General features: G+C 44.1%; 1 protein-coding gene across 3 annotated transcripts; it reads left to right on the forward strand.

The window, feature by feature from the left end:
- Positions 1-3,947: 3,947 nt before the first annotated feature.
- On the forward strand, positions 3,948-10,567 carry LOC123088565 (uncharacterized). Of its 3 annotated transcripts, none has more exons than XM_044510771.1 (8): positions 3,948-4,170; positions 4,987-5,268; positions 5,678-5,776; positions 6,266-7,210; positions 7,887-8,162; positions 8,695-9,563; positions 9,662-10,175; positions 10,270-10,567. In XM_044510771.1, exons 1-7 carry the CDS (start codon positions 4,035-4,037, stop codon positions 10,118-10,120), a joined length of 3,066 nt encoding a protein of 1,021 aa, XP_044366706.1. In that variant the 5' UTR covers positions 3,948-4,034; the 3' UTR covers positions 10,121-10,175; positions 10,270-10,567. The 3 variants fall into 3 exon arrangements, with proteins under 3 accessions (XP_044366706.1, XP_044366707.1, XP_044366708.1); XM_044510772.1 differs by having other exon boundaries at positions 6,275-7,210; XM_044510773.1 differs by having other exon boundaries at positions 3,949-4,170; positions 7,905-8,162.
- Positions 10,568-24,080: the final 13,513 nt, after the last annotated feature.

The raw sequence follows: 24,080 nt of genomic DNA on the forward strand, positions 1-24,080 counted from the left end.
ATTCAAAATTATTTTAAAATCATAAATAATTTCAATATTTCATTAGAATTTTCTAAAATTCATGGATGATTTTATTTCCAAACATTTTAAAGTTTATAAACACCTTTCTAAAATTCATGAAAGTTCTTAAAATTCCTGATTTTTCAAATATAGAAAAATTCTGATATTTGGAAAGACTTTTAATAATTATTGAATAATTAAAAATTTCTTTGGATTTCTACAAAAATTCAAAGGGAAAAATAAAAAAAAATAAGAAGAAAAAAGAAGAATGAAAACTAGAAAAAATAATGATAAAAAACCCTAGGCAAAAACGAAAAACTGAAATGAAAAGAGGAAAATGAAAATTGATTGGAGAAATCGTAGAAAACCATAACTGAAAAGGGAACGGGAAGCTGAAAAGAACCAAGACTAGACAAAGCAAGCAACATGAACAAAAAGTGGGCTAGATGGGCCCGGCAACCCATTCAACTAACCGAGCACATACAACCCAACAATAAGGACCTCGTTGTGCTCCCGTCTCCGAAAAAGAAACCCTTTGCTCGCAAAGAGAACATATTGGGGGGGGGGGCTAGAGAGGAATAGATCAGGGATGCGATGTCTGTTCCACTTCCACCTAGCCAGAGCAGCAAGCCATCCCCCACTCTATCCACTCAGAGATGGAGGTGGAGGCAAACCGATGCTTCCTCCGCGAGGCACATGCGGAGAACGGCGTCCTCTTCACAGACATGGAGTCCAACGAGAAGTCAAAGGAGCGGGCGACAGCCAAGGACCAGGAGGTCGGTCCGTCCGGCACTGCCGACGCAGATGTCATCCACTACATAGGTTTTGTGTTCATGCTGTATTATGGACTTGAGGTATGTGATTGCACCGCACGCAAAGTGAAGGGTGACCGACCTCTCTCCCCGGATGCGTCCACAGACGTACGAGGGATCAAATTTGTCATATGCTCTTAGTCCCTTTTTCTTTATTCTAAAAAATTGATCTTTTTTCTATTGTATGAAGAAAAGAGAAAGAAATTTCGTAGAGATAGGTGTGGTGAAATCCTTTAACTCTCAAAACAAAAGTTGTTTTTGTGTAGTGATCTCTGGTCATAGATATCTTGAGGCAACCTATACCCCACAGTGGTATTAGTGGCGGATCTAGGTAGAAACTGTTGTGGGGGCCCAAGGGTTAACACAAGTATTTGAGGGTGTAAAATGCTAAAAAAAATCTTATGTAAGCCCTCCCATAAAAATTTTCTTCACAGTTTGGTGGTGGGGTGGGGGGTGGGGGGGGGGGGGGACAGCCCCACACTTGTACATAGCTTCGCCACTGAGTGTTATGGTGGGATAGAAGAGTAGGCATGTGATCTTCTATCAAAAGATACCACTATTGAATGAAGAATGAGGTTATTTTTAACATGGAGCTTATCTGGATCTGATGGGATAGCGACCAGCTTCTTGACAACTCTAGCATGACTACCCTATTGATGGTGATGCCAATATGAGTGGTAACCTACATTCGCTGAGGGGAACGGGTGTGAAGAGGATTTACCAAAGTCTAATAGAGTCCAACCAATTCTCCATTACTCTTAAATTTTCCCACAGGTTGTATGTGGAGAAAGAGACTTACGTGGTTGTTGAGAGTATATTCTCGCTTGTGCTACCAAAGTCTTGTATATTCTCACTTGTGGAGAAAAGAAACTTGCATGGTACGTCAAGCCCAAAGTCTGGTAGAGTCCAAAAGGCATGCTTGTGTGACCTAATTACAATCTGATTACATCCCATAGCTGCTAAACAATGTGTCAGGGTTGACGGGGGTTGCTAGGTCACAAATGAACCGGGACTAATGCATAGCCGTTCAAACCGGGACTAATAATATCATTAGTGCCGGTTCATTTATAAATCGGGACTAATGTGTCTCACGTAAAGTAGTTTTTCTACTAGTGAGCCCACAACCTAACATAATCATGGAAGTCTTGTCTGTCTTTCGGGGACATGTGGTGTAGCATTTCGCATTAATTCAGGAGTAACCTGCATATCGCTCGCATGAAGCCAATATTACATAGTCCATTGCTTTGCTATGAAATCATGAATGTGGATGATGCCAATAAATATTAATATTATTTTCTTCCGGACTAAAACTCGAAGAACCCAATTGCATAGGATCATTCTTAAAGAAACCTAGGAAGGAGATGGTCTCACCTTGCTATATATAGGAGGTGAGGTTGGAGTCGTAGGAGCTTGTTGATGTCGGCGGAAGAGATGTGTGGCTCATTCCTCGCGTGCTGATGGCGGGAGGAACTTAAGGAAGGTGCAGAGCAGCGCGCGGCTTCCTTCCCACACGGAGCGGCAACAGATCCTGCCGACGATGAGCGGAAGGAATGGCAAGCCCTCGACTCCTTGAACATGAGGTGGGAATGAGCAGTGGAGGGCGCGGGGTTTTCTTGGTGGGCCTAGCAGCAAACAAGCCCTCTAACTGCAACAGTTAATGTGGTTCCAGGCGACCCCTTTGTGATCCTAGACTTTTCATTTTGTGGGAGCTTAAGTTCTAGGGGATAATAAATTGGATCTGAGTGACAAACTTCGACTTGTGTGATAGACACTGAAACTATCCGATTTTGTATTCACCTTTTTTATGTGAGTTCGTTTGTGCTAGCAGTAACATTGCATTACACTCTTTTTTAGTTTTGACCGATTTGAGTTTTTTTTGGAGGGAATTTGACCGATTTGAGTGGAATGTATCGAAATCACTAGTTAAAAAGTGCTCGTTACAAAGATCACTTCCATCTCCCCAGGTTGTGACAAGTGGCACGCTGCATGTGCGCCACTTGTCGCAATCGGAGAGTTTTCCCTTTTTCCTAGATTCGTTTATTCAAAACGTTTTATCGCTTAAACTGTGCGTCCAAATCTCGAACTGTTTTCACTATTAGATTCCTCGCGTCGAGATCTTCAAAAGTAAATCACATGTTGATAGGCTTTCACGAACTTATCTTTCACTAAAAAGATCGGACAAAAAAACTGAATCGGGAGCACAGGTTTTTTTCCCTTGAAAGAGGCATGCCCGTGCCTCTCGCGAAATCATAACCGTGACTCTCGCGGAAGTAAAACCATGCCTCTCACAAAAAAAAAAGAGAAAACACATTTTTTGGTTTCCGAGGAGGCATGGCCGTGCCTCTTGTGAAAGCACAACCATGCCTCCCGTGAAAAAAAAAATAGAAAACAGTTTTTTTTTTGCTTCCGAGAGGCGAAAGAAAAACGGTGCCTCTCTCGGAAGGAAACAAATAATATAAAAAACACATTTTTGTTCCGTTTCCGAGAGGCACGGTGCCTCTCTCGGAAGCAAAACCGTGCCTCTCACGGAAGAAAAAAAAACAGAAAACACGTATTTTTTTCGTTTCCAAGAGGCACGACCGTGACTCCCGCGAAAGCAAAAGCGTACCCTCACGTGGAAGCAAAACCATGATCCTCATGAAAGAAAAAAAAAGAAAATGCATTTTTTCGCGCTATTTTTTTGGGTCCAAAAGGTAAAGAAGACCGGTGAAAAACCGAAACGTCGAAAAAACCTGTTTAAAAAGCCGAAAATGCGTGTGAAAATAATAATCCGGAGGGAGCGCCCGAAACGTGACACGTGGCGGGTGGCTGAGAGCGCGACACGTGGAGGATGGCTGAGAGCACGCCAAGTGACACCGATCGTTGCAAGGTTCCCAAGGAGCGCTCGTTAACTAGTTGTACACTCACCCACCCCCCCCAAAAAAAAAGAATTTGGGCCTCGTCCTGCCAAAGTGCGTGCCAAGCGGATGGCAGCATGTTATTCTTCTTGGGCCAAGACCAAATGGGCCGCGTAAAATTTTCTCAAGCGAAAAGGAAATAATAGTTCAGTGTGGAGCTTTGTCTCAAAAAAAAAAGTTCAGTGTGGAGCTCTCTGCTCCGTCAGTCGATCCCCACCCACCCACCCACCCAGATCGGAGCTTCTTCTCCATCCCCGGTCTGCCGCCGTCCGTCGCCAAACCGCGGAGCGGCCGGCCGGGGCGGGGGGCTATCCTAGCCTCTGCCATGGCGCCGGAGACGAGGAGCGGGAGGGCGAGGGAGCCGCGCGCATCGGAGACCGCGTCGCCGCCGCCGCCGGTGCAGCGCCCTCGGCTCACGCGCGCCGGAAGCAGGGGGGATGCGCCGACCCGTGGCCGCTCGAGTAAGCACAGGGCTCTCTAGTTCCGCATCGCCGAGTAGATTAACTGGAGACCTGTAGCTGCGCAGTAACAGAGGCTAGGTGTCTAGGGTTAAGTGGGGAGTAATCAGGAGATAAAGTTAATCAATACTAATGCTCTTCTCCTGCTCCGGTGATGCTTCTTTTATTTGTGATTATTACAGAGATGGCCGGAGTGATTTACCACTATTTTCCTTTCCCAGAAAATCTCTTTACAGTTAAGATTATCTACATACATTCTGATAAGGTCCCTCTGCTTGAAGCTGCATGCAGATGAATCTTCAAATAAAGATATGGATATGATAAGTCTTATTAGTACTTGGTAGCAGCATTCTCAAGAAAAGAAAAGAAAAGGGTGTTACTTGGTAGCCTGCTACTGAAACTAGATGGAAGACAACAACCTTGCAGCCCAAAATCCAACTGATTGCTGGCTCTCCCAGCTGCAACACCTGCTGGGAGAGCTTTTTTATATGGTCATAAGCCAGCCATAGATAACCAAAGAGCAATCCAGTCCCATAAAAGGGGCATTTTTGTACATGGTTGGAACTTCTGATGGGGATAGTAAGTATCAAAGAGGTGTTGAGGAGGTTTCATTTTCTCTGGCAGTGTGGTTAGTGGTTCTTGTAGCATCAAGGAGGGCTCATATGTATGGATGAATATGTAGTGGTATTTATGGCATTAAGTCAGGCCCTTGTGTCAGACAACGTGGACTCTAGATTTTCTTCAAGCTGTCAAATTTTCATGATATATATTTGGAAGTGTATGTTCTACTGAAATGCCCAATTGATGGTGTTTCTACAGGTCAGGTTAATGAGAATGCCAAGAGCAGATTCCAGCATTTGGCAAGTTCGGTACAAAATGATGTTATGCAGTTAAAGGCGGCGACCGGAGAGGATGAGGGAGGGCAAGGGAGGCATGCGCGTCGGAGACCGCGTCTCCAAGACCTTGTTGCCGTCGTTCCGCGGATGACGAGGAGGAGGGCAAGGGAGGCATGCGCGTCGGAGACCGCGTCGCCGTCGTTGCAGCGCACTCGACTCACGCGCGGCGGAAGCATGGGGGAGGCCCCGACCAGTGGCCGCTCCGGTAAGTGGAAGACTGTACTACCACTGTAAATAAATCTTTTTAGTCCCGCATCGCGTCGGTAGTAGTAATCACCAAATAGATTACCTAGAGACCTGTAGCTGTACAGTGATAGAGGTGTAGGCATAGTTGTCTGGGGTTACAGGGTGACAAAAAACCAACTCACATGTATGATATATATATATATATATATATATATATATATATATATATATATATATATATATACTTCTGAGTTAAAGATGACCCAAGCTCTTTTCTGGAAAATATCTTACTATTAGATTGTCTAGTTTGAGCTTATGTTCCACTGCTTGAAGCTGTAGATAAATCTTCGAATAAAGCTGTCAAATTGTCATGATATATTCAGAAGTATATGTTCTGCTGAAATGTCCAATTGATGGTGTTTCGACAGGTAAGGTTAATGAGGATGTCAAGAGCAGATTCCAGCATTTCGCAAGTTCAGTACAAAATGATATGCAGTTAAACAGAGCCATGGAGGCATCACTGGATTGTAAGTACCCCCTAATTGGTACTTTTGGTCAAAAGGGCTATCATAACTGCTGCTAGTTATTTCCTCATCAGTAAGTTATCCAGAAATTCTCTTACAATGGGATTATCAAGCTCGTGATTAGGTCACACTGCTTGAAGCTGTAGATAAATCTTCAAATAAAGATATGGACATGACAAGTCTTAGTAGCCTACTACTGAAACTAGATGAAATAACATCCTTATAGCCCAAAGTCCAACTGATTGTTATCTCTCCCAGCTGCGACACCTGCAGAGCATTATATGGTCAAGCCATAGATAACCTAACAACAATCCAATCCCATAAAAGTTTTTTTTTTAATTCTAGTTCATAGGTAATTAGTTCCTAGCAAATATCTAGTTCCTAGAAATTCTTAGTAATTATAAATTCATAGATATTTCTTAGTAATTCTATACCATTTTTATATGTAGTTACAGTTTATGTAGCTTAATTCTTTTATTTGACAATGTATAGATATGTCAGATATGTCTGGAAACGACTACGCTGCAGCCTCTTCTTCGCGGATGATAAACACGGGCGATGAAGCCGTAGAACCGTTGTCACGTCATGACGGTCCCAACACCTTGGGCACATACAAGGATGGGCAGGACAACTACACATCCACTGGTCATGATGAGCCTGGTACCGCCACAAATCCTGAAGATGCGACCCATCGCGACGAAGGGACCGGCCAAGGGGACCAGGCAGCTGGACAACCCAAAAGGCAACGCAAGCCTAGGCGCCGAAACAAGCTTGGCACCAATAGGATTGTTATCAACCGAGTGTCTGAGGCGGGTCTACCTGTTAGTCCCAAGAAGGCCGAAGAAGGTTACAGGAATGCCCTAGGCTGCATCCTTCGCGAAACCGTGAGCATTAATGAAACCAATCTCAGGTCGAAAGCGAACGGGAATTTGCGAGCGCTCCTCATATCGAAGCTGCACACTCATTACAAGTTCCCGGATGAGTCCCTAGACGAGACCACTCCGGTAAATAACAGAGCCCTCTGCAAGTGGTCCAAGCTTTTGAGTAGTTGGAAATCCAAGGCCAAAAGCGAATACCTTAAGAAAGATTATGAAACCGAGATAAAAAAGATCTGGCCTTCGGTTTCCGAGGAGGACTGGAACCTGTTCAAGCAGCACTGCGAGACCCCTGAAGTCAAGGAGATGGAAAAATGGGGAAAGGATATGTGGGCTAAGAGCATTGGTAACCACACCCTTGGCAGCCGTGGTTACCCAGGGAAGAAGCCAAAGTGGGACAAGCAGGACACTGAGTTCGCTGCAGCAGGCAACTATCCTGTCATGGTGCCGGAGACGAGGAGTAGGATGGTGCACGCATCGGAGACCGCGTTGCCCTTGGCGCAGCGCCCTCGACTCACGCGCGCTGGAAGCAGGGTGGATGCACCGACCAGTGGCCGCTCCGGTAAGTACAAGACACTCTAGTTCCACATCGGTAGTTAACCGCCGAGTATATTAACTAACACTTGTAGCTGCACAGTAATAGGGTTACAGAGCGCTGGAACAGGGGGGGGGGGAGTAATAAGGAGATATATTTTTCTCCTACTTCAGCGACACTTTTTTGATTCGTTTTTAAGCTGGAAACCCAGTTCACATGTATGATATATCCTTCTGGTCTTTAGATGACCCAGGTGATTTACCAATCTTTTCCAGAAAAAATCCAGTCTCTTGCAGTTAGATTGTCTAGTTTGTGATTAGGGCCCACTGCTTGAAGCAGTAGATAGTTCTACGAATAAAGGTATGAATAATCCAAGAGCAATCCAATCCCATAAAAGGGGCATTTTTATACATGGTTGGAACTTCTGATGCGTATAGTAAAGTATCGAAGAGGTATTGAGGAAGTTACATATTTTCTGGCAGTGTGGTTAGTGGTGCTTATAGCATCAGGGAGTGGTCCTATGTATGAATATGTTTTGCTATTTATATCATTAAGTCAAGCCCTTGTGTCAGACAGAATTTGCTGGGCATGTAAGGTCGACTGGTCTGTGCTTTTTGTAAGTGATAGTTGCTCCAAATTTTCTTTAAGCTGTCAAATTTTCATGATCTATATTCAGAAGTATATGTTCTACTGAAATGCCCAGTTGATGGTGTTTCTACAGGTCAAGTTAATGAGGATGTTGAGAGCAGATTCCAGCATTTGGCAAGTTCAGTACAAAACGATGTTATGCAGTTAAAGGCGACGACCGGAGAGGACGAGGGAGGTGCGCTCACCCAAGACCTCGTTGCCGTTGTTCCACCGATGACAAGGAGGAGGGCGAGGGAGGCATGCGCATCGGACACCGCATTGCCGTCGTTGCAGCGCACTCGACTCACACGTGGCGGAAGCAGGGGGGAGGCGCTGACCAGTGGCCGCTCCGGTAAGTGGAAGACTGTCCTACCACCGTAAATCTTTTTAGTCCCACATCACATCAGTAGTAGTAATCACCAAATAGATTACCTAGAGACCTGTAGCTGTACAGTGGTAGAGGTGAAAAGGGCCATCATAACTGCTGCTAGTTATTTCCTCAGGAGTTATCCAGAAAATCTATTACAATGAGATTATCTAGTTCATGATTAGGTCCCACTGCTTGAAGCTCTAGATGAATCTTCAACTAAACATATGGACATGACAAGTCTTAGTAGCCTACTACTGAAACTAGATGGAATAACATCCTTACTGCCCAAAGCCCAACTGATTGCTATCTTTCCCAGCTGCGACACCTGCAGAGCATTATATGGTTAAGCCATTGATAACCCAAGGACAATTCAATCCGATAACAGGGGGATTTTTAGTTCTAGTTCCTAGCAAATATTTAGTTCTGAGAATTTTTCAGTAATTATAGATTCTATAGCATTTTTGTATGTAGTTACATTTTTTGTAGCTTAATTCTTTTATTTGACAATTTACAGATATGTCTGGAAACGACTCCGCCGCAGCCTCTTCTTCACGGACGATAAGCGCGGGCGATGAGGCTGTAGAACCATCCACTGTTCATGATGAGTCCGGCACCGCCACAAATCCTGAAGATGCGACCGATCGCGACGAAGGGACCAGCCAAGGGGACCAGGCAGCTGGACAACCTAAAAAGCAACGCAAACCTAGACGCCCAAACATGCTTGGCACCGATAGGATTGTTATCAACCGAGTGTCTGAGGCGGGTCTACCTCTTAGTCCCAAGAAGGCCGAACAAGGTTACAGTAATGGCCTAGGCTGCATCCTTCGTGAAACCGTGAGCATTAATGAAACCAATCTCAGGTCGAAAGCGAACGAGAATTTGCGAGCACTCCTCCTATCGAAGTTGCACACTCATTACAAGTTCCCGGATGAGTCCCTAGACGAGACCACTCCGGTAAATAACAGAGCCCTCTGCAAGTGGACCAAGCTTTTGAGTAGTTGGAAATCCAAAGCCAAAAGCGAATACCTTGAGAAAGATTACGAAACTGAGATAAAAAAGAAGTGGCCTTCGGTTTCTGAGGAGGACTGGAACCTGTTCAAGCAGCACTGCGAGACCCCTGAAGTCAAGGAGATGGAAAAATGGGGGAAGGAAATGCGGGCAAGGAACATTGGTCACCACACCCTTGGAAGCCGTGGTTACCCAGGGAAGAAGCCGAAGTGGGACAAGCAGGACGCTGAGTTTGCTGCAGCGGGCATACCAAACCCCTTCAAGGAATTTGAAAACCCGCGTGAAAATGATTACATCAGGGGCCGGTGCAAATATGATGAAGAGACTAAGACATGGGTCTTGGACGAGAAAACGGCGAAAGTCAAGGAACTCCTGGTAATTGATTAACCTGCTTATTTTTTGTTATGGTAATTAAGTCGATTTCTTTCCGAGTAGTCACATTTCTAAACTGTCACCTCCGTATTGTATTGTAGAGGCAGTATCATGTGGAATCTCAAAGCTCCCAGGAGTCAGAGTGCTCGGCAAGGTGGGACGACCCTCTGAACAGGTCGATCAACGTGGTGCTCGGCAAGGACCCGAAAACGAGGCCGGCTTATGGCCGTGTGAACGGCGTCGGGATCAACGAAAAATGGGACACACATTATCCCGAAGACCGCGAGGTTGCAAGGCAGAGAAGGAGAGCCGGGCGAGCTAGTTTCGAATCCAGATTGGCTGGAATGAGAGAAGAGCTTAAAGAAGAAATGAGAGAGGAAGTCGAGGTGAAAGCGAAAGCCATGGCGACAGCCCAAGTCATGGAAATGTGGCCCGATCTAGTTGAGGCCGTCAAGCGAAGTTTAGCATCGGGGCAAACAGCGCCGCCATCATCCTCTGCCACGTTGGCGCCGGGCAATGCCATTTTGGAGAAAGAGCCGCGTCCTGGTGCAACATCATAGCAGCCGCTCTGTACCGTTCATGATGGTCACTGGCTGATATCGAGGCACCCTAACGGTAAGCGTTGCTGGCTCAGCAAATACCTTCCTTCTTCCATGGTTTCGTTGTTCAGACCTCTAACGTCGATGATGCATGCATACATGTTTCACAGGAAGGAAGACAACTCTCCTCGCCATGGTGAACCTAATGAGTTTGATGCATGTTTGGATCTTCATCTGCTGCCTGCATGCATACTTTCTGTGGAATACATACTGCTATGTTACGATATTGGCTGGTAATAGGGCTCATTATTGTGTTTGCGTTCATCCTTGGTTGAGAGAAACCAGGACCCCCTAGTTTGTACTGTACTATGTATGTACCTTTTGTGCCTGGAGAAGTATCTGTTATAATGACCGACCTTTGAATAAACTGAATTTCCAACATGCACTTGTAACAAGAATCCCTTTATAGCTGCTTTGCTGATGCTTTTTTGTTTGTGCTTTCTTGAGACTGAAACATGTGCCAAATTTGGTTTCAATCTATGAAATCGGAGAGAGGAGCTCCTCAATTTGGAACACTTTTACTGTCCTTGGCAAAGATGAGCACTGCAGGGAAATGGGCTACAGGGACAGGGCAGTTTGATGCAGTCAATGCATATCTGTCATGAATAATTAGTTAGGGAAGAGATTCTGCACATTTCCATGAATCATTAGGGCTGTGGCAGCAGTAGTATCACTATATATGTGGGGAAACTTGTTGAGCCTGTCGTCCAAAAGTGCACAGGAACAAAGCATTCTGCACTGCAGTTTAGCAGTATGGCCACTGAAGAAGGCCGCATAATCCTGGCCTGGGTAACCAAATCGCTCCAATTCTACGTCATTGACTTTTACAACTATATCAGTCAGTGGGAAGCAATATGCTTTGCTGGGTGCAAGTAAAAACTGTCATATCAACCATTGAGTCTATATATGCTGTCAGGAAATAATCAAGTTCAGAATAGGGGCTCAATATTTGTCCTACTACTGGATCTGGAGTTTTTTTCTTTCAAAACTATCACTTATTTTATATCAAATTCGGAAATTATAGCACCCAATGCAACCAAAAAAAAATTAATTTTTTTTATCAAAATATGACCTTGTCGGCCTCGTGTGGGCCGAAGAGGTTGTTTTCGGTCAGCTTTTGGCCGAAAAGGGCTTTTCAGCCATGTCTTGGCCGAAGAGATGCGTAGTTCGGCCGAAAAAGACTTTTTTGGCTAGTAGTAGGCCGAAAAGTTCATTTTGGTCAACAGTATGCCGAAGAGTCCCTGGGCCCCACCTTTTCACACCAACGTGTGGCCGAAGGTGCATGGCTGCGCTCTTTGGCTTATGTTAGGCCGAAATAGTTTTTTTTTGAATTTTGACTTATGAATGTTGTGCAACCATTGCCCATCTTAGACATTGGAAAAAAAATATTTTTGCGCAACCCTTTCCCTCATTATTTTCTCGCCAACTCTTTCCCTCCATATGTTCCCGTAACCCTTTTCCTCCATATTTTCCCGCGAACTCTTTCCCTTCATATGTTCCCGCCACCCGTTTCCTGCCAACCCCTTTCCGCCATATGTTCCCGCCAACCCTTTCCTGCCAACCCCTTCCTGCCATATGTTCCTGCCAACCCTTTCCCTCCATCCGTAGTCGTTCTTTCCCGCCATTTTCTCCTCTCTACCTATAAAACCCCCTTCACACGGAGGTGGATAAGCAGTCTAGTTTTGCTAGTCGAGATGTCTGATTATCCTTTTGATTGTAGTTTTCACCCTGAAATGAGCAAATGTCTTCTTAGGCTAGCCACCGATTTCAGGATGGACAATAGGATAGTTCCATGGGACGAACTCATCGGTAGTGACATCATACTGAATGAGTTGGCTCACGCATTATGTAAGTCTGGGTGGACTGAAAGGACCTATGAGGAGGTACGTAAAGAACTTATTAGGTTGCATGGAAGGTGGAAGAAGGTTACGATTTCTTCATGCCAAGCACCAAGGCCAAGAGTACCGCACCGTCGAAGGGCAAGAGTACCACATCGTTGAAGGGCAAGAGTGCTGCATCGACGGAGGGCAAGAGTACCGTATCGTCGAAGGGCAAAATTGCTGCATCGACGGAGGATGACGATGATGCCTTCATGTAGTATGTAAGCTGTATTTCTTAAGTTCAGCCCTACCATTTTATTCAGATGTACTTGTATCTTAATTATCGGTTGCATTCTGTTTGGAAATGTAACTGGAATAACAATGTGAATTAATAGTAATATGTCTCTCGCATACATAAAACGATATATGTCTCCTGATCAGATAGAAGCAAGTGCGATAGTAACACATACATGAAGCATGTCTCATACATAAATACTGACTCACAAATGCGAATAGTCTGAAACTAACATAGATAATGACTCATACATAGATAACCATATCACTGCGGGGGACGACAAAGAATCTGGGTCTTCCTCGGGCGAGGACCGGAAGGCGATAAGCGCTGAGGCGGTGGACGAGGCTCGCGATAACCACGACCATAGTTAACCTCGTGTGTCGCAGTCTGTGTCTCATGTGTCGGTTGTGGTGGTGGAGTGTGAAACACTGTCTGCGAGAAGTCATAAGTGTTTGCAGCTTGGTCATCATCCTCGCCGTCGCCCTCAAAGAACAAAGGACCACCACTAAGCATCGGTGACTGCACTAAATGGATGAACAGTTGCGACTGATTGCCGCCCGTGGTAAAGTAAAACATGTAAAATTGATACAAATGCATGAACTAAGCACCAGCACTAAGCATCGGTGACTGCACAAAATGCATGAACGGTTACTTCAATGTTGAAAAGAATGTAGTGAGTACTATTACCTAGTTCCATCTGCTGATGGCAGTAAGCGCTCCCTAGTTATGAAGGAAGTGACTGATGCCAGGAAGAGCTCCCTGAAGGAAATATGCCCTAGAGGCAATAATAAAGTTGTTATTTTACATTTCCTTATTCATGATAAATGTTTATTATTCATGCTAGAATTGTATTAACCGAAAACTTGATACATGTGTGGATACATAGACAAAAACACCGTGTCCCTAGTAAGCCTCTACTAGACTAGATTGTTAATCAAAGATGGTAAGTTTCCTAACCATAGACATGTGTTGTCATTTGATGAAAGAGATCACATCATTAGAGAATGATGTGATGGACAAGACCCATCCGTTAGCTTAGCATAATGATCGTTTAGTTTTATTGCTATTGCTTTCTTCATGTCAAATACATATTCCTCCGACTATGAGATTATGCAACTCCCGGATACCGGAGGAATGCCTTATGTGCTATCAAACGTCACAACGTAACTGGGTGATTATAAAGATATTCTACAAGTATATCCGAAGGTGTTTGTTGGGTTGGCATAGATCGAGATTAGGATTTGTCACTCCGAGTATCGGAGAGGTATCTCTGGGCCCTTTCGGTAATGCACATCATAAGAAGCCTTGCAAGCAAAGTGACTAATGAGTTAGTTACATGATGATGCATTACAGAACGAGTAAAGAGACTTGCCGGTAATGCGATTAAACTAGGTATGAAGATACCGACGATCGAATCTCGGGCAAGTAACATACCTGACAAAGGGAATAACGTAAAGATATGGGCCTAATGGGCCAAGAGGGGAAACACAGCAGCTAGCATGGGCTGCTGCGCCCCCCATATAGGCCGAACCTGGAAGGGAAAGGAAAGATGGGAAGAGAGAAAGGAAGGGGAGGGATTCGTCCTCCCCCTTCCTTCCCTCCTCCCTCCTCCTTCCTTCCCCCTTCGGTAATTATGGTAGGGGGGGGGGGAATAGGACTACGGCCCCAAGTAGGATTCCTCCTACTTGGTCGCCCCCTTGTCTGCTCCCTCTCTCTCGCACCTATATATATGAAGGGGAGGCGCCTAGAAGACACACCAACGATTGTTAGCCGTGTGCGGTGCCCCCCTCCATAATTTATGCCTCCGATCATATCTTCATAGTGCTTAGACGAAGCCCTGCACGGATAACTTCACCATCACCGTCACCATGATGTTGTGCTGACGGAACTCATCTACTTCCTTGACACTCTGCTGGATCAAGAGTTCGTGGGACGTCATCGAGCTGAACGTGTGCAGAACTCAGAGGTGTCGTACGTTCGGTGCTTGATCGGTCGGAACAAGAAGAAGTTCGACTACATCAACCACGTTGGCAAACTCTTCCCCTTTCGTTCTATGAGGGTACGTAGACACACTCTCCCCCTCTCATTGCTAACATCTCCTAGATAGATCTTGCGTGAGCGTAGGATTTTTTTTGAAATTGCATGCTACGCTACCCAACAGTGGTATCCGAGCCAGGTCTACGCGTAGATGATATACACGAGTAGAACACAAAGTGTTGTGGGCAGTGATCGTCATACTGCTTACCACCAATGTCTTATCTTGATTTGGTGGTATTGTTGGATGAAGTGGCCCGAACCAACCTTACATGACCACGTTCATGAGACTGGTTCCACCGACAGACATGTAACTCGTTTTGCATAAAGGTGGCTGGCGGGTGTCTGTTTCTCCAACTTTAGTTGAATCAAATTTGACTGCGGCCGGTCCTTGTTGAAGGTTAAAACAACAAACTTGATAAATCACCGTTGTGGTTTTGATGCGTAGGTAAGAACGGTTCTTGCTAGAAGCCCGCAGCAACCACGTAAAACTTGCAACAACAAAGTAGATGACATCTAACTTGTTTTTGCAGGGCATGTTGTGATGTGATATGGTCAAGACATGATTTGATATATGTTGTTGTATGAGATGATCATGTTTTGTAAAAGTTATCGGCAACTAGCAGGAGCCTTATGGTTGTCGCTTTATTGTATAAAATGCAAACACCATGTAATTGCTTTAGTTGTAGAAGCAATAGTTGGCGAGACGAACACGATGTTACGATGGAGATCAAGGTGTCAAGCCGGTGACAATGGAGATCATGACGATGCTTTGGAGATGGAGATCAAAAGCACAAGATGATGATGGCCATATCATGTCACATATTTTGATTGCATGTGTTGTTTATCTTTATGCATCTTATTTTGCTTAGTACGGAGATAGCATTATAAGATGACCCCTTAACTAAATTTCAAGGTATTAGTGTTCTCCCTGAGTATGCACCATTGCGACAGTTCTTCGTGTTGAGACACCACGTGACGATCGGGTGTGATAGGCTCTACGTTCACATACAACGGGTGCAAGACAGTTTTGCACATGCAGAATACTCGGTTTAAACTTGAAGAGCCTAGCATGTATAGACTGTTGATACACGAACACGTCACGTGTACCCTCGACGCCGGGGGTGACCCCGTCAGGGAGTGCGGCGGCTATGCGCTGTCCTAGGTCGATTCGCTCGCCCCTAGAGCCTCGAGATTCGCAGCTCTCAAACACGAAGAACAGCGAAGAACGAGAGAGAAAAACGGTGGAGAGATAAAACATAGATGAAAAAGTAGTATATTGATTTGTTCGATTGTGTGTTGTTCAATCGCCATCACCCCCAACATATATAAGAGGCGGCTGGACTTCCCGTACAAGTAAAGGATTCATCTAGGCTTTTCAACTCGGATTCAGTCTGAATCTGGCCCAAATTCTGTCTTCCTTCTTGCGCGGGCCGCCGAGCTTGCATATGATCTCCGATCAAGACGGCCCAAATATCAAACTTGTGCGCCTCGATGATACGAACAACTCTCATGTTGATTACTTTTTCAAATAAGGCCATCTTGAATACTCATCGAGGTCATCTTTACCTTCTAGTCGGACTTGGTCTTGCAGTAGACTGGATTATCCGAGTCTGGTAGTGAACTTGTAGGCCATATACTCTCTCTGATGATGATGACTCCAAAACCAAAGTTTACCGTCTTGATGATATGCATAACTTCTGTATTGAACACTTCTTCATCCGAGGTCATCTTGATAAACTTTCGGGCACATGTTCAGTTTCACTCGGATTCGAGCTCATCCACTCGGATATTAGAGACTTTCACTCGGACCATCCGACTGGACTTTTTCACTCGGAAAACAATCTTTCACTCAGATGACTATATTTTTATTCGGATAATAATAAGTTCATCCGGTCAACAAACTTCCACTCGACCGGTAATTTTCACTCGACCGGTAAATTTTCACTCGGATGATAAGCTTTTTATCGATCGGTAAGTTTTTTACTCGAAAGTTAAGCTTTCACTCGACCGGTAAGTTTTCACTCGGACGACAAGCTTTTCACTCGACCGAAAACATAGGCTGATCTTGATTTGTCTCCTCAGGTCCCATACGACCTCGGATTGAGAAGAATTATATATGAAAATCGATCGGCTCGACGAGACGAAACTTTCTCGTGTTGAAGTTTTTCCGATTCAAGGACTTCTTAAGGGCCTAATTGCTCGCGCGACCCATCAGACAGGGTGTCTGGTACTTCGCGCCAGATTTCCATTCAGCTTCGGTCTGCAGTGTATCCCCTCTAACTTTTGCATATGAACTCGGATTGAGATGATTTATCTATCAAAATCGATTGCCTCGACGAGACAAAGACAACTCCTTTAGAGTACTCCTTCATCCGAGGTCGTCTTGAAGGCATGATTGGCCGAAAACCACTCGGAATATTGAGTTCTGCCACTCGGAATACAATTTCGGCCCCTAAGATGGAGTCGGACGATGATAACCTAAACTTCAAAGTTGTTCCACTCGGTGATGTGAAACTTTTCATGCTGAAAACCCTTTCACTCTGTATCTTGCCAAAATCAGGCGTCAACACATGCCCCCCTATTTTTCGGCAAAGCTTGCACACCAAAAAATAATATGCATAGTGTTCGTTCTAAGGACGATGTCAACACTCCATCGGCCATTTATTTTCCTTAGGGCGATAATTATGTATCGGCCATGTTTGTGCTAAGGGCGATAATCGTATATCGGCCATTGCCTACTCAGGCTTCCTGCCACACACTCAGGTGGTACTTCTTCAAATATTTTCCGTTGAGAGCTCGGGGTAACAATGCCTCTTGTATTGATTCCACCAAATATGAATTTCCGGGAACAACTCTTGTAATCCTAAAAGGACCTTCCCAACTTGGAGACCACTTCCCTAATTTTCTATCTCTTGAACCAATCGGCAGAATCACTTTCCAGACGAGATCACCAACTTGAAAATTCTTCAACTTAACTTTCTTATTGTAAGCTCTTGCAACCCTCAACTTGTCTCTCTCTATGGACTTCAAAGCAACCAAACGTTTATCGGCAACTTCATCAATATTGTCCATCATCAAGTTATAAAAGTCTACTGTCGATAAATCATTTTGTTTGGCTATTCTCAAAGCATTCAAATTTACTTCCACTGGTAACACGGCCTCTTGACCATATACTAGCTCATATGGAGTTACCCTCGTAGCACCATGCCTTGAAATTCTATGTGCCCATAAAGCTTCAGACAACAACTCATGCCATCTCCTCGGATTATCCTCAATCTTCTTCTTGATGAGCTTGATTAAAATTTTATTGCTAGACTCGGCTTGTCCATTAGCTTGGGCATAATACGGAGAGGAATTGAGCAACTTTATATTATAAGATTCGGCAAACTCTCTGACTTGGTGTGACATAAAAGATGAACCTTGATCTGTAGTTAACGTTTGAGGAATACCGAATCTATGAATAATGTGTTCGGTTATGAATTGAATTACCTCTGTATGTGTCATGTTCTTGAGAGGTACTGCTTCAGACCATTTAGTGAAGTAATCAGTTGCCACCAATACGAACCGATGCCCTTTTGAGGAAGACGGGTGAATTTGTCCAATGAAATCTAAACCCCAACCTCTAAAAGGCCACGGTTTGATAATATGATGCAACATAGCAGCAGGAGCCAATTGAATATCACCAAACTTTTGACAAGCTTCACACCCTTTATAATATCTGAAGCAATCATTAATCATAGTCGGCCAATAAAACCCAGCACGTCGCAATAACCATTTCATCTTGGGAGCCGACTGGTGAGTGCCACAAATACCTTCATGTACTTCTCCCACAGCAACTCTTGCCTGGTCCTCATCCAAACACTTTAGAAGAACATCATCGACTGTTCGGCGATAAAGACCATCATCTCTCATTGTATACTTGAAAGCCATATGCCGAACAGCCCTGTCCACCCTTTCACTCGGATTGCACAAGTAATCAACAATGGGCTTTCTCCAGTCGGAATTATCACCTGTACTAGATTTTTTGTTAATGGCCGAATCAGTGGGTTCAGGTTCGGCCTCTCCCATATTGGCAAGACAAGACATCGGTCTTTGAGAGATATGAAACATGCCATGATCAACATGATATCCAGATGCTTGCTGTGCCAACTCATTTGCTTTCCAGTTGTCATGTCTAGATATATGTGCAATGCTAAAACAATCCAAAGTAGAAATTATATCTAGACATTTATCAAGATAAACATTAAGTGATTCGTCCAAACACTGAAAGACTGGATATTTGCTGCACCACTAGTAACGAATCACCGTAAGCCTCAATATGTGTAACACCTATAGCAAGTAACATCTCTAAACCAAATAACAATGCTTCATATTTGGCTTGATTGTTTGTGCAAAAATATTCGAAGCGGCATGAGGCTTCAAAAACAGCACCATGAGGAGATATATAAACAATATCAACACCTTGGCCATTGCTACAAGCTGAACCATCAAAGTATAATCTCCATGGCACTAATGAAACAAGGTTCATATCAACATCATGCTTGTCATTAATCCGATGTTCAACAATGAAATTACCAACAATTTGGCCTTTCATGGATTTTAGAGATTCATAAGCCAAATCATATTCAATCAAAGCATAAGCCCACTTGCCAATTCTACCACTAAGAATTGGCCTATGCAACATGTACTTAATGACATCGGTTTGACAAGCTACTACACAAGTACTCGGCACTAGGTAATGTCTCAATTTTGTGCAAGCATAATATAAGCATAGACATAGTTTTTCAATAAATGTATACCTTGTCTCGGCGTCCAATAAGCGCCTGCTCAAATACGTAATGGCATGCTCTTTTCCTTCGGTATCTTGAGTCAAAACAACACCAATAACAACTTCCTCTGCTGCGATATAAAGCTTAAAAGGCTCTCTATGCTTGGGTGCTTTCATCACCGGAGGAGTGCACAAATAATTCTTGATCATATCAAAGGCTTCTTGCTGTTTTGCCCCCCAAGTGAAATCAACATCATTCTTTAACCGAAGGATAGGAGTAAATGCATCAACTTTCCCTGACAGATTAGCTATGAACCTTCTCAAATAATTGACCTTGCCAAGGAACTTTTGCATATCTCTCTTGCATGTTGGAGCCTCCACTTTATGTATGGCCTCTATCTTTTTGGGATCGATTTCGATGCCATCTTCATGAATAATGAAACCCAAAAATTTGCCAGCTGACACGCCGAATTCACACTTCAAAGGATTCATCTTTAGTCCATACTTTTTCATTCTTTCAAAAGCTAAACGCAAATCGGCCAAGTGAGATTCAAAAGCATCCGATTTGACAACAATATTAACAATATAAACTTCAAGTATGATACCGAGTAAATCATGAAAAACCAAATTCATAGCCCTTTGATATGTGGCTCCAGCATTTTTTAATCCAAATGTCATCACCGTCCACTCGAATAAACCAAGGAAACCTGGACATCGGAAAGCTGTTTTGTACATGTCCTCTTCGGCCATCAAAATTTGATTGTATCCGGCATTACCATCTAGAAAGCTAATAACATTATGTCCAGAAGCATCACTAATAAGCATATCGGCTATTGCCATGGGATACTCATCTTTGGGTGTAGCCCTATTCAAATCTCTGAAGTCAATGCACACCCTCAACTTGCCGGATCCCTTCTTCTCCACTAGGACAATGTTAGAAATCCACTCGGCATACCTGCAAGGTCGAATGAAATTAGCTTCAAGCAGTCGATCGATCTCTTCTTTGATCCGGTCATATGTTTTCGGATTAAACTTTCTGGCCGACTGTTTATAAGGTCTAAAACCGACCTTTATAGGTAACCGATGCTCCACTAGCCCTCGGCTCAACCCTGGCATCTCATGATATTCCCATGCAAAGCAACAAACATATTCTTTCAATAGCTCGATTAATTTAGCCTTACAATCGGCTTTCAAATTTTTGTTTATAAATGCCGGTCGAGTGACTGAACCATCTCCAATATCTATCTCTTCTAATGGATCTGCCAATGTAAAACCTTGTCCAAGTTTATCCATGTCATCCAACTCCTCTATAGACTCATACATGTCGTCCTCACTGGACCGATATTTTACAACACGTTTTTGTAACCACTCGGAATTAGGATCCATTTAAACATATCATACCTTGGAGCCGATTGCATTCAGTCGGCTTTAAAGACACGGGCACAAAACCATTCTTGGTCGCACTGAGAAAATCAAACTCTGATAAGTCACGTCCCGTCAAGCAAGTAGCATTGGGATGTTGCCAATCCACCTATGCATCGGCCAAAGCAACACAGGCCGAGTTATTTGCATGAATGACTTCCACTTCATCATCAACCCACTGAATCAAAAACTGGTGCATAGTGGATGGCACGCATTGGTTTGCATGAACCCAATCACGGCCTAGTATAACGTTGTAGTTACCTTGCACCTCAGTGATAAAGAATGCAGTAGCCAAAGTTTTGCTTCCGACTGTAAGCTCCACATACATTACACCTTTGGCTTCAGTGTTCTCTTTGCCTTCAAACCCGTTGAGCACCATATTTGTCTTGATCAATTCTTCATCAGGCAAACCCAATTTCTTGAAGACCGAATAGGGCATAAGATTTACCACAACACCTCCATCCACAAGCATCCGAGTGAGCGACGACCCATTGATATGACCTCTGAGATATAACGGTTTCAGATGCGTTACTGGTTCTTTTGGCTTCTCGAATATTGCATTTTTAGGTCCAAAATCCAGCTGAGCCACCTCCCCTTCCTCATCTACAACACGAAACTCAACAGGTAAGTAATACACCATATTGATATCCATACCTTAATGAACCGACGTAGACTCATAGTCCAACATATCAACCTCTTCTTCAAGTGGATCGACCGATTCTGAAATCTGGCCGAGTGAAGGAGAAGTAAGAAGTGTCGCAGACGATGTAATAGCTGTCACATCACCCTCCTTGGGTGGTGTAGGCACTTCTCTGATAGATGTAGAAGCTGACGTATCTTGTATTTGTTTTGGCCTCCACACTTGTTTTGCTGGAACCATGGGCCGAGTGTCATTGAACAACTTATCCCTTTGCTTCTCGGCCTCCTGCTCTGCCATCTCTTGACTCCTTAACCTCTGTAGTTTCCTCTTCTGTGTCTTTGTTAGCCCTGGAGGACACCACTTTGGTCGAGTGTATTTAGCATCTCTCACCTTTACTTGGCTGGTGCTTGCTTCATGGTCATTAGCCGAGTGTTTTGGCGCGATAATAAGTATCGGATCAGTCGAGCGGTTATGCACAGTCGGCTGTTGTATGGGGAATGTTTCAGCGCCCAAGACAAGTGAGTCGGCATTCATTTTCCCCTTACCTTTTCCCGACTCAACTACTGCAGCATCTGGTGATTTAACACACCATTCTTTTCGACTTTCCAGATGCATGAAATTTTCACTCGGGCGCACCTTTTTACTCTGATGGAATCCACTCGGATGGAATTCAGTCGGATGGAATCCACTAAGATGGAATTCAGTCGGATGGAATCTACTTGGCCACATTTTTTCACTTGGATAGCTTTCACCTGGGTGCATTCTTACACTAGGATATTTTCCACTCGGTCGCATATTTTGACCAGCCGACTGATAGTCACCGATGTTCAGTCGGCCATTATATGAGTAATCAAGTCGATTCCACACAGATTGCCTCTGCTCTTCTGAAAACTGCGCCCTTGGTCCACTCGGTTTCACATACTGACTGAATATATCATCTGATGGTGACCTTGGTCGTTTCAAGTATGATGGCCGGTTAGAGCTGGAACCAACCGCATATTTGGACAGCAACATATCAAAAGTTGGCTTGATCCGCTTGCGTTGCACTTTAGCTTCATTCCTCTTCCACTTGCCAACTTCTGGACTCTTGGGCTTGACAAATTTAACTCGAGTGTCCTGCTGCACCTGTGTTTGCCCCCCGAGCGTAGGATTCTTGATGGTGATCTTGATCACTTCCTTGCCATCGGGTTGCCTATCAAGCACAACATGTCTCCCCAAGACCTTGTCGCCCTCCTTGTCTTTCCTGGGCTCACCAACAATGATATTAGCTTTATTAGCAGATTCGGCTACCTCCGGCCGAATGAGCAGCTTCTTCCCTTCTAAATCCATGGTGTTCATTGGAAAGGGCTGTTTATCAACTTGCATCTCAGAAAAGTTCAATCGTCCATCATTAATGGCCGATTGTATCTGTCGTCGAAAAACATTGCAATCGTTAGTAGCATGAGAAAAAGAATTATGATACTTGCAATAAGCACGCCGTTTCAGCTCTTCAAACGGCGGTAAACTATGAGATATTCTAATAATCTTAGCCTGCAGCAAAGCATCAAATATTCTATCACACTTAGCAATGTTAAAAGTAAACTTCATCTCTTCATCACGATTCTTATGAATCGGTTTCAGATCATTGTAAGTAAAGGGTTTGGCCTTAGATGGCCAAACAAATTCAGTAGCAAAAACATCACCCTCATCGTCCGAGTGATCACTATCATATTCCACCATATTCATCTTTGGACGATCGGCTTTGTATCTATGCACTTCTTTGAGATCTTTGCTTTGGCTTTCCTGAGCCAAAGCCCTTTGTAAGACTTGGTTAATATTTAAGAACTCATAGCCTTCTAGCTTTTCTCTAATGGGAGTTCTCAAACCACTCAGCACTAGGTCTGCCAAGTCTCTCTCGGTTATCACCAAACTAAAACATCGGTTTGTCGTTTCTCTGAATCTCTTGACGTAATCGGAGACCGATTCATCATGCTTCTGTTTAACCGATGTTAGATGTGACAACTTGAGTTCATTGTCGCCGCTGTAAAAGTGATCATGAAATTTCTGCTCTAGCTGCGACCAAACTCGAATGGAACCATGTGGTAAAGAAGAAAACCATGAAAATGCTGTACCAGTTAATGATAAAGGAAATAAACACACTTTCAACTCATTTAGTGAGCCCGCTTCACCTAATTGTGCCAAGTATTGACTAACATGCTCCCATGTGGTTTTTGTGCCCTCTCCATTGAACTTAACAAAATCTGGAATTTTATATCCTGGAGGGCACTGGATGGCATCAAAGTACTCGGGGTACGGCTTTTGGTAAATCCGATTCCGAGGTAACTCAACCCCAAAATTCTCTCGAAGCATCTTAGCCATCTCCTCTCTAAGATTAGCTAGACCATCATCCATAGTGGACGATGAAACTTGTGGCAGTGGCATAGGAGGAGTAGGACTACTAGTTGTAGGTAGGAACTGTGGCATGTATGTCGACCCATAATTTGCTAGTGGTCGAGTGGTTGTAGCTGTAGGTAAGGTGGGGTTCGGCGTTGCCATCGAACCTGGCATGCTCATAATAGGATTAATGGGTGCAACCACAATCTAATTTGTTTGGGTAGGATAATAAGCCATCGACACGGGAGGCGCCGATGCAATAGGTAAAGCCAGATTAGGGTTTTGCACACTAGCAGCTACACCATCATTACCACTAGTCGATTGAGATGTATTCTTCTGAGCATTAGTATTTTCTATGAAAGTTTGATAGACTAGATTGTTACCATCAGCAATACGACTTTCAATCTCAGCCCACTGCTCAGGAGAAAAGGTAGTACTCACAGAAGGTTTAACCTGCTCGGCTTGAAGAGGAGGGAACTTGACACTTTGCAAGGAACTCCTGCAAATCATTCTCTTCGCGCGCCTTCTTGTACTCCTCATAGACTTGGCGATGATCAGCCGATATC

Source organism: Triticum aestivum, chromosome 4A, assembly GCF_018294505.1.
Source record: "Triticum aestivum cultivar Chinese Spring chromosome 4A, IWGSC CS RefSeq v2.1, whole genome shotgun sequence".
Classification (NCBI taxonomy): Eukaryota; Viridiplantae; Streptophyta; class Magnoliopsida; order Poales; family Poaceae; genus Triticum; species Triticum aestivum.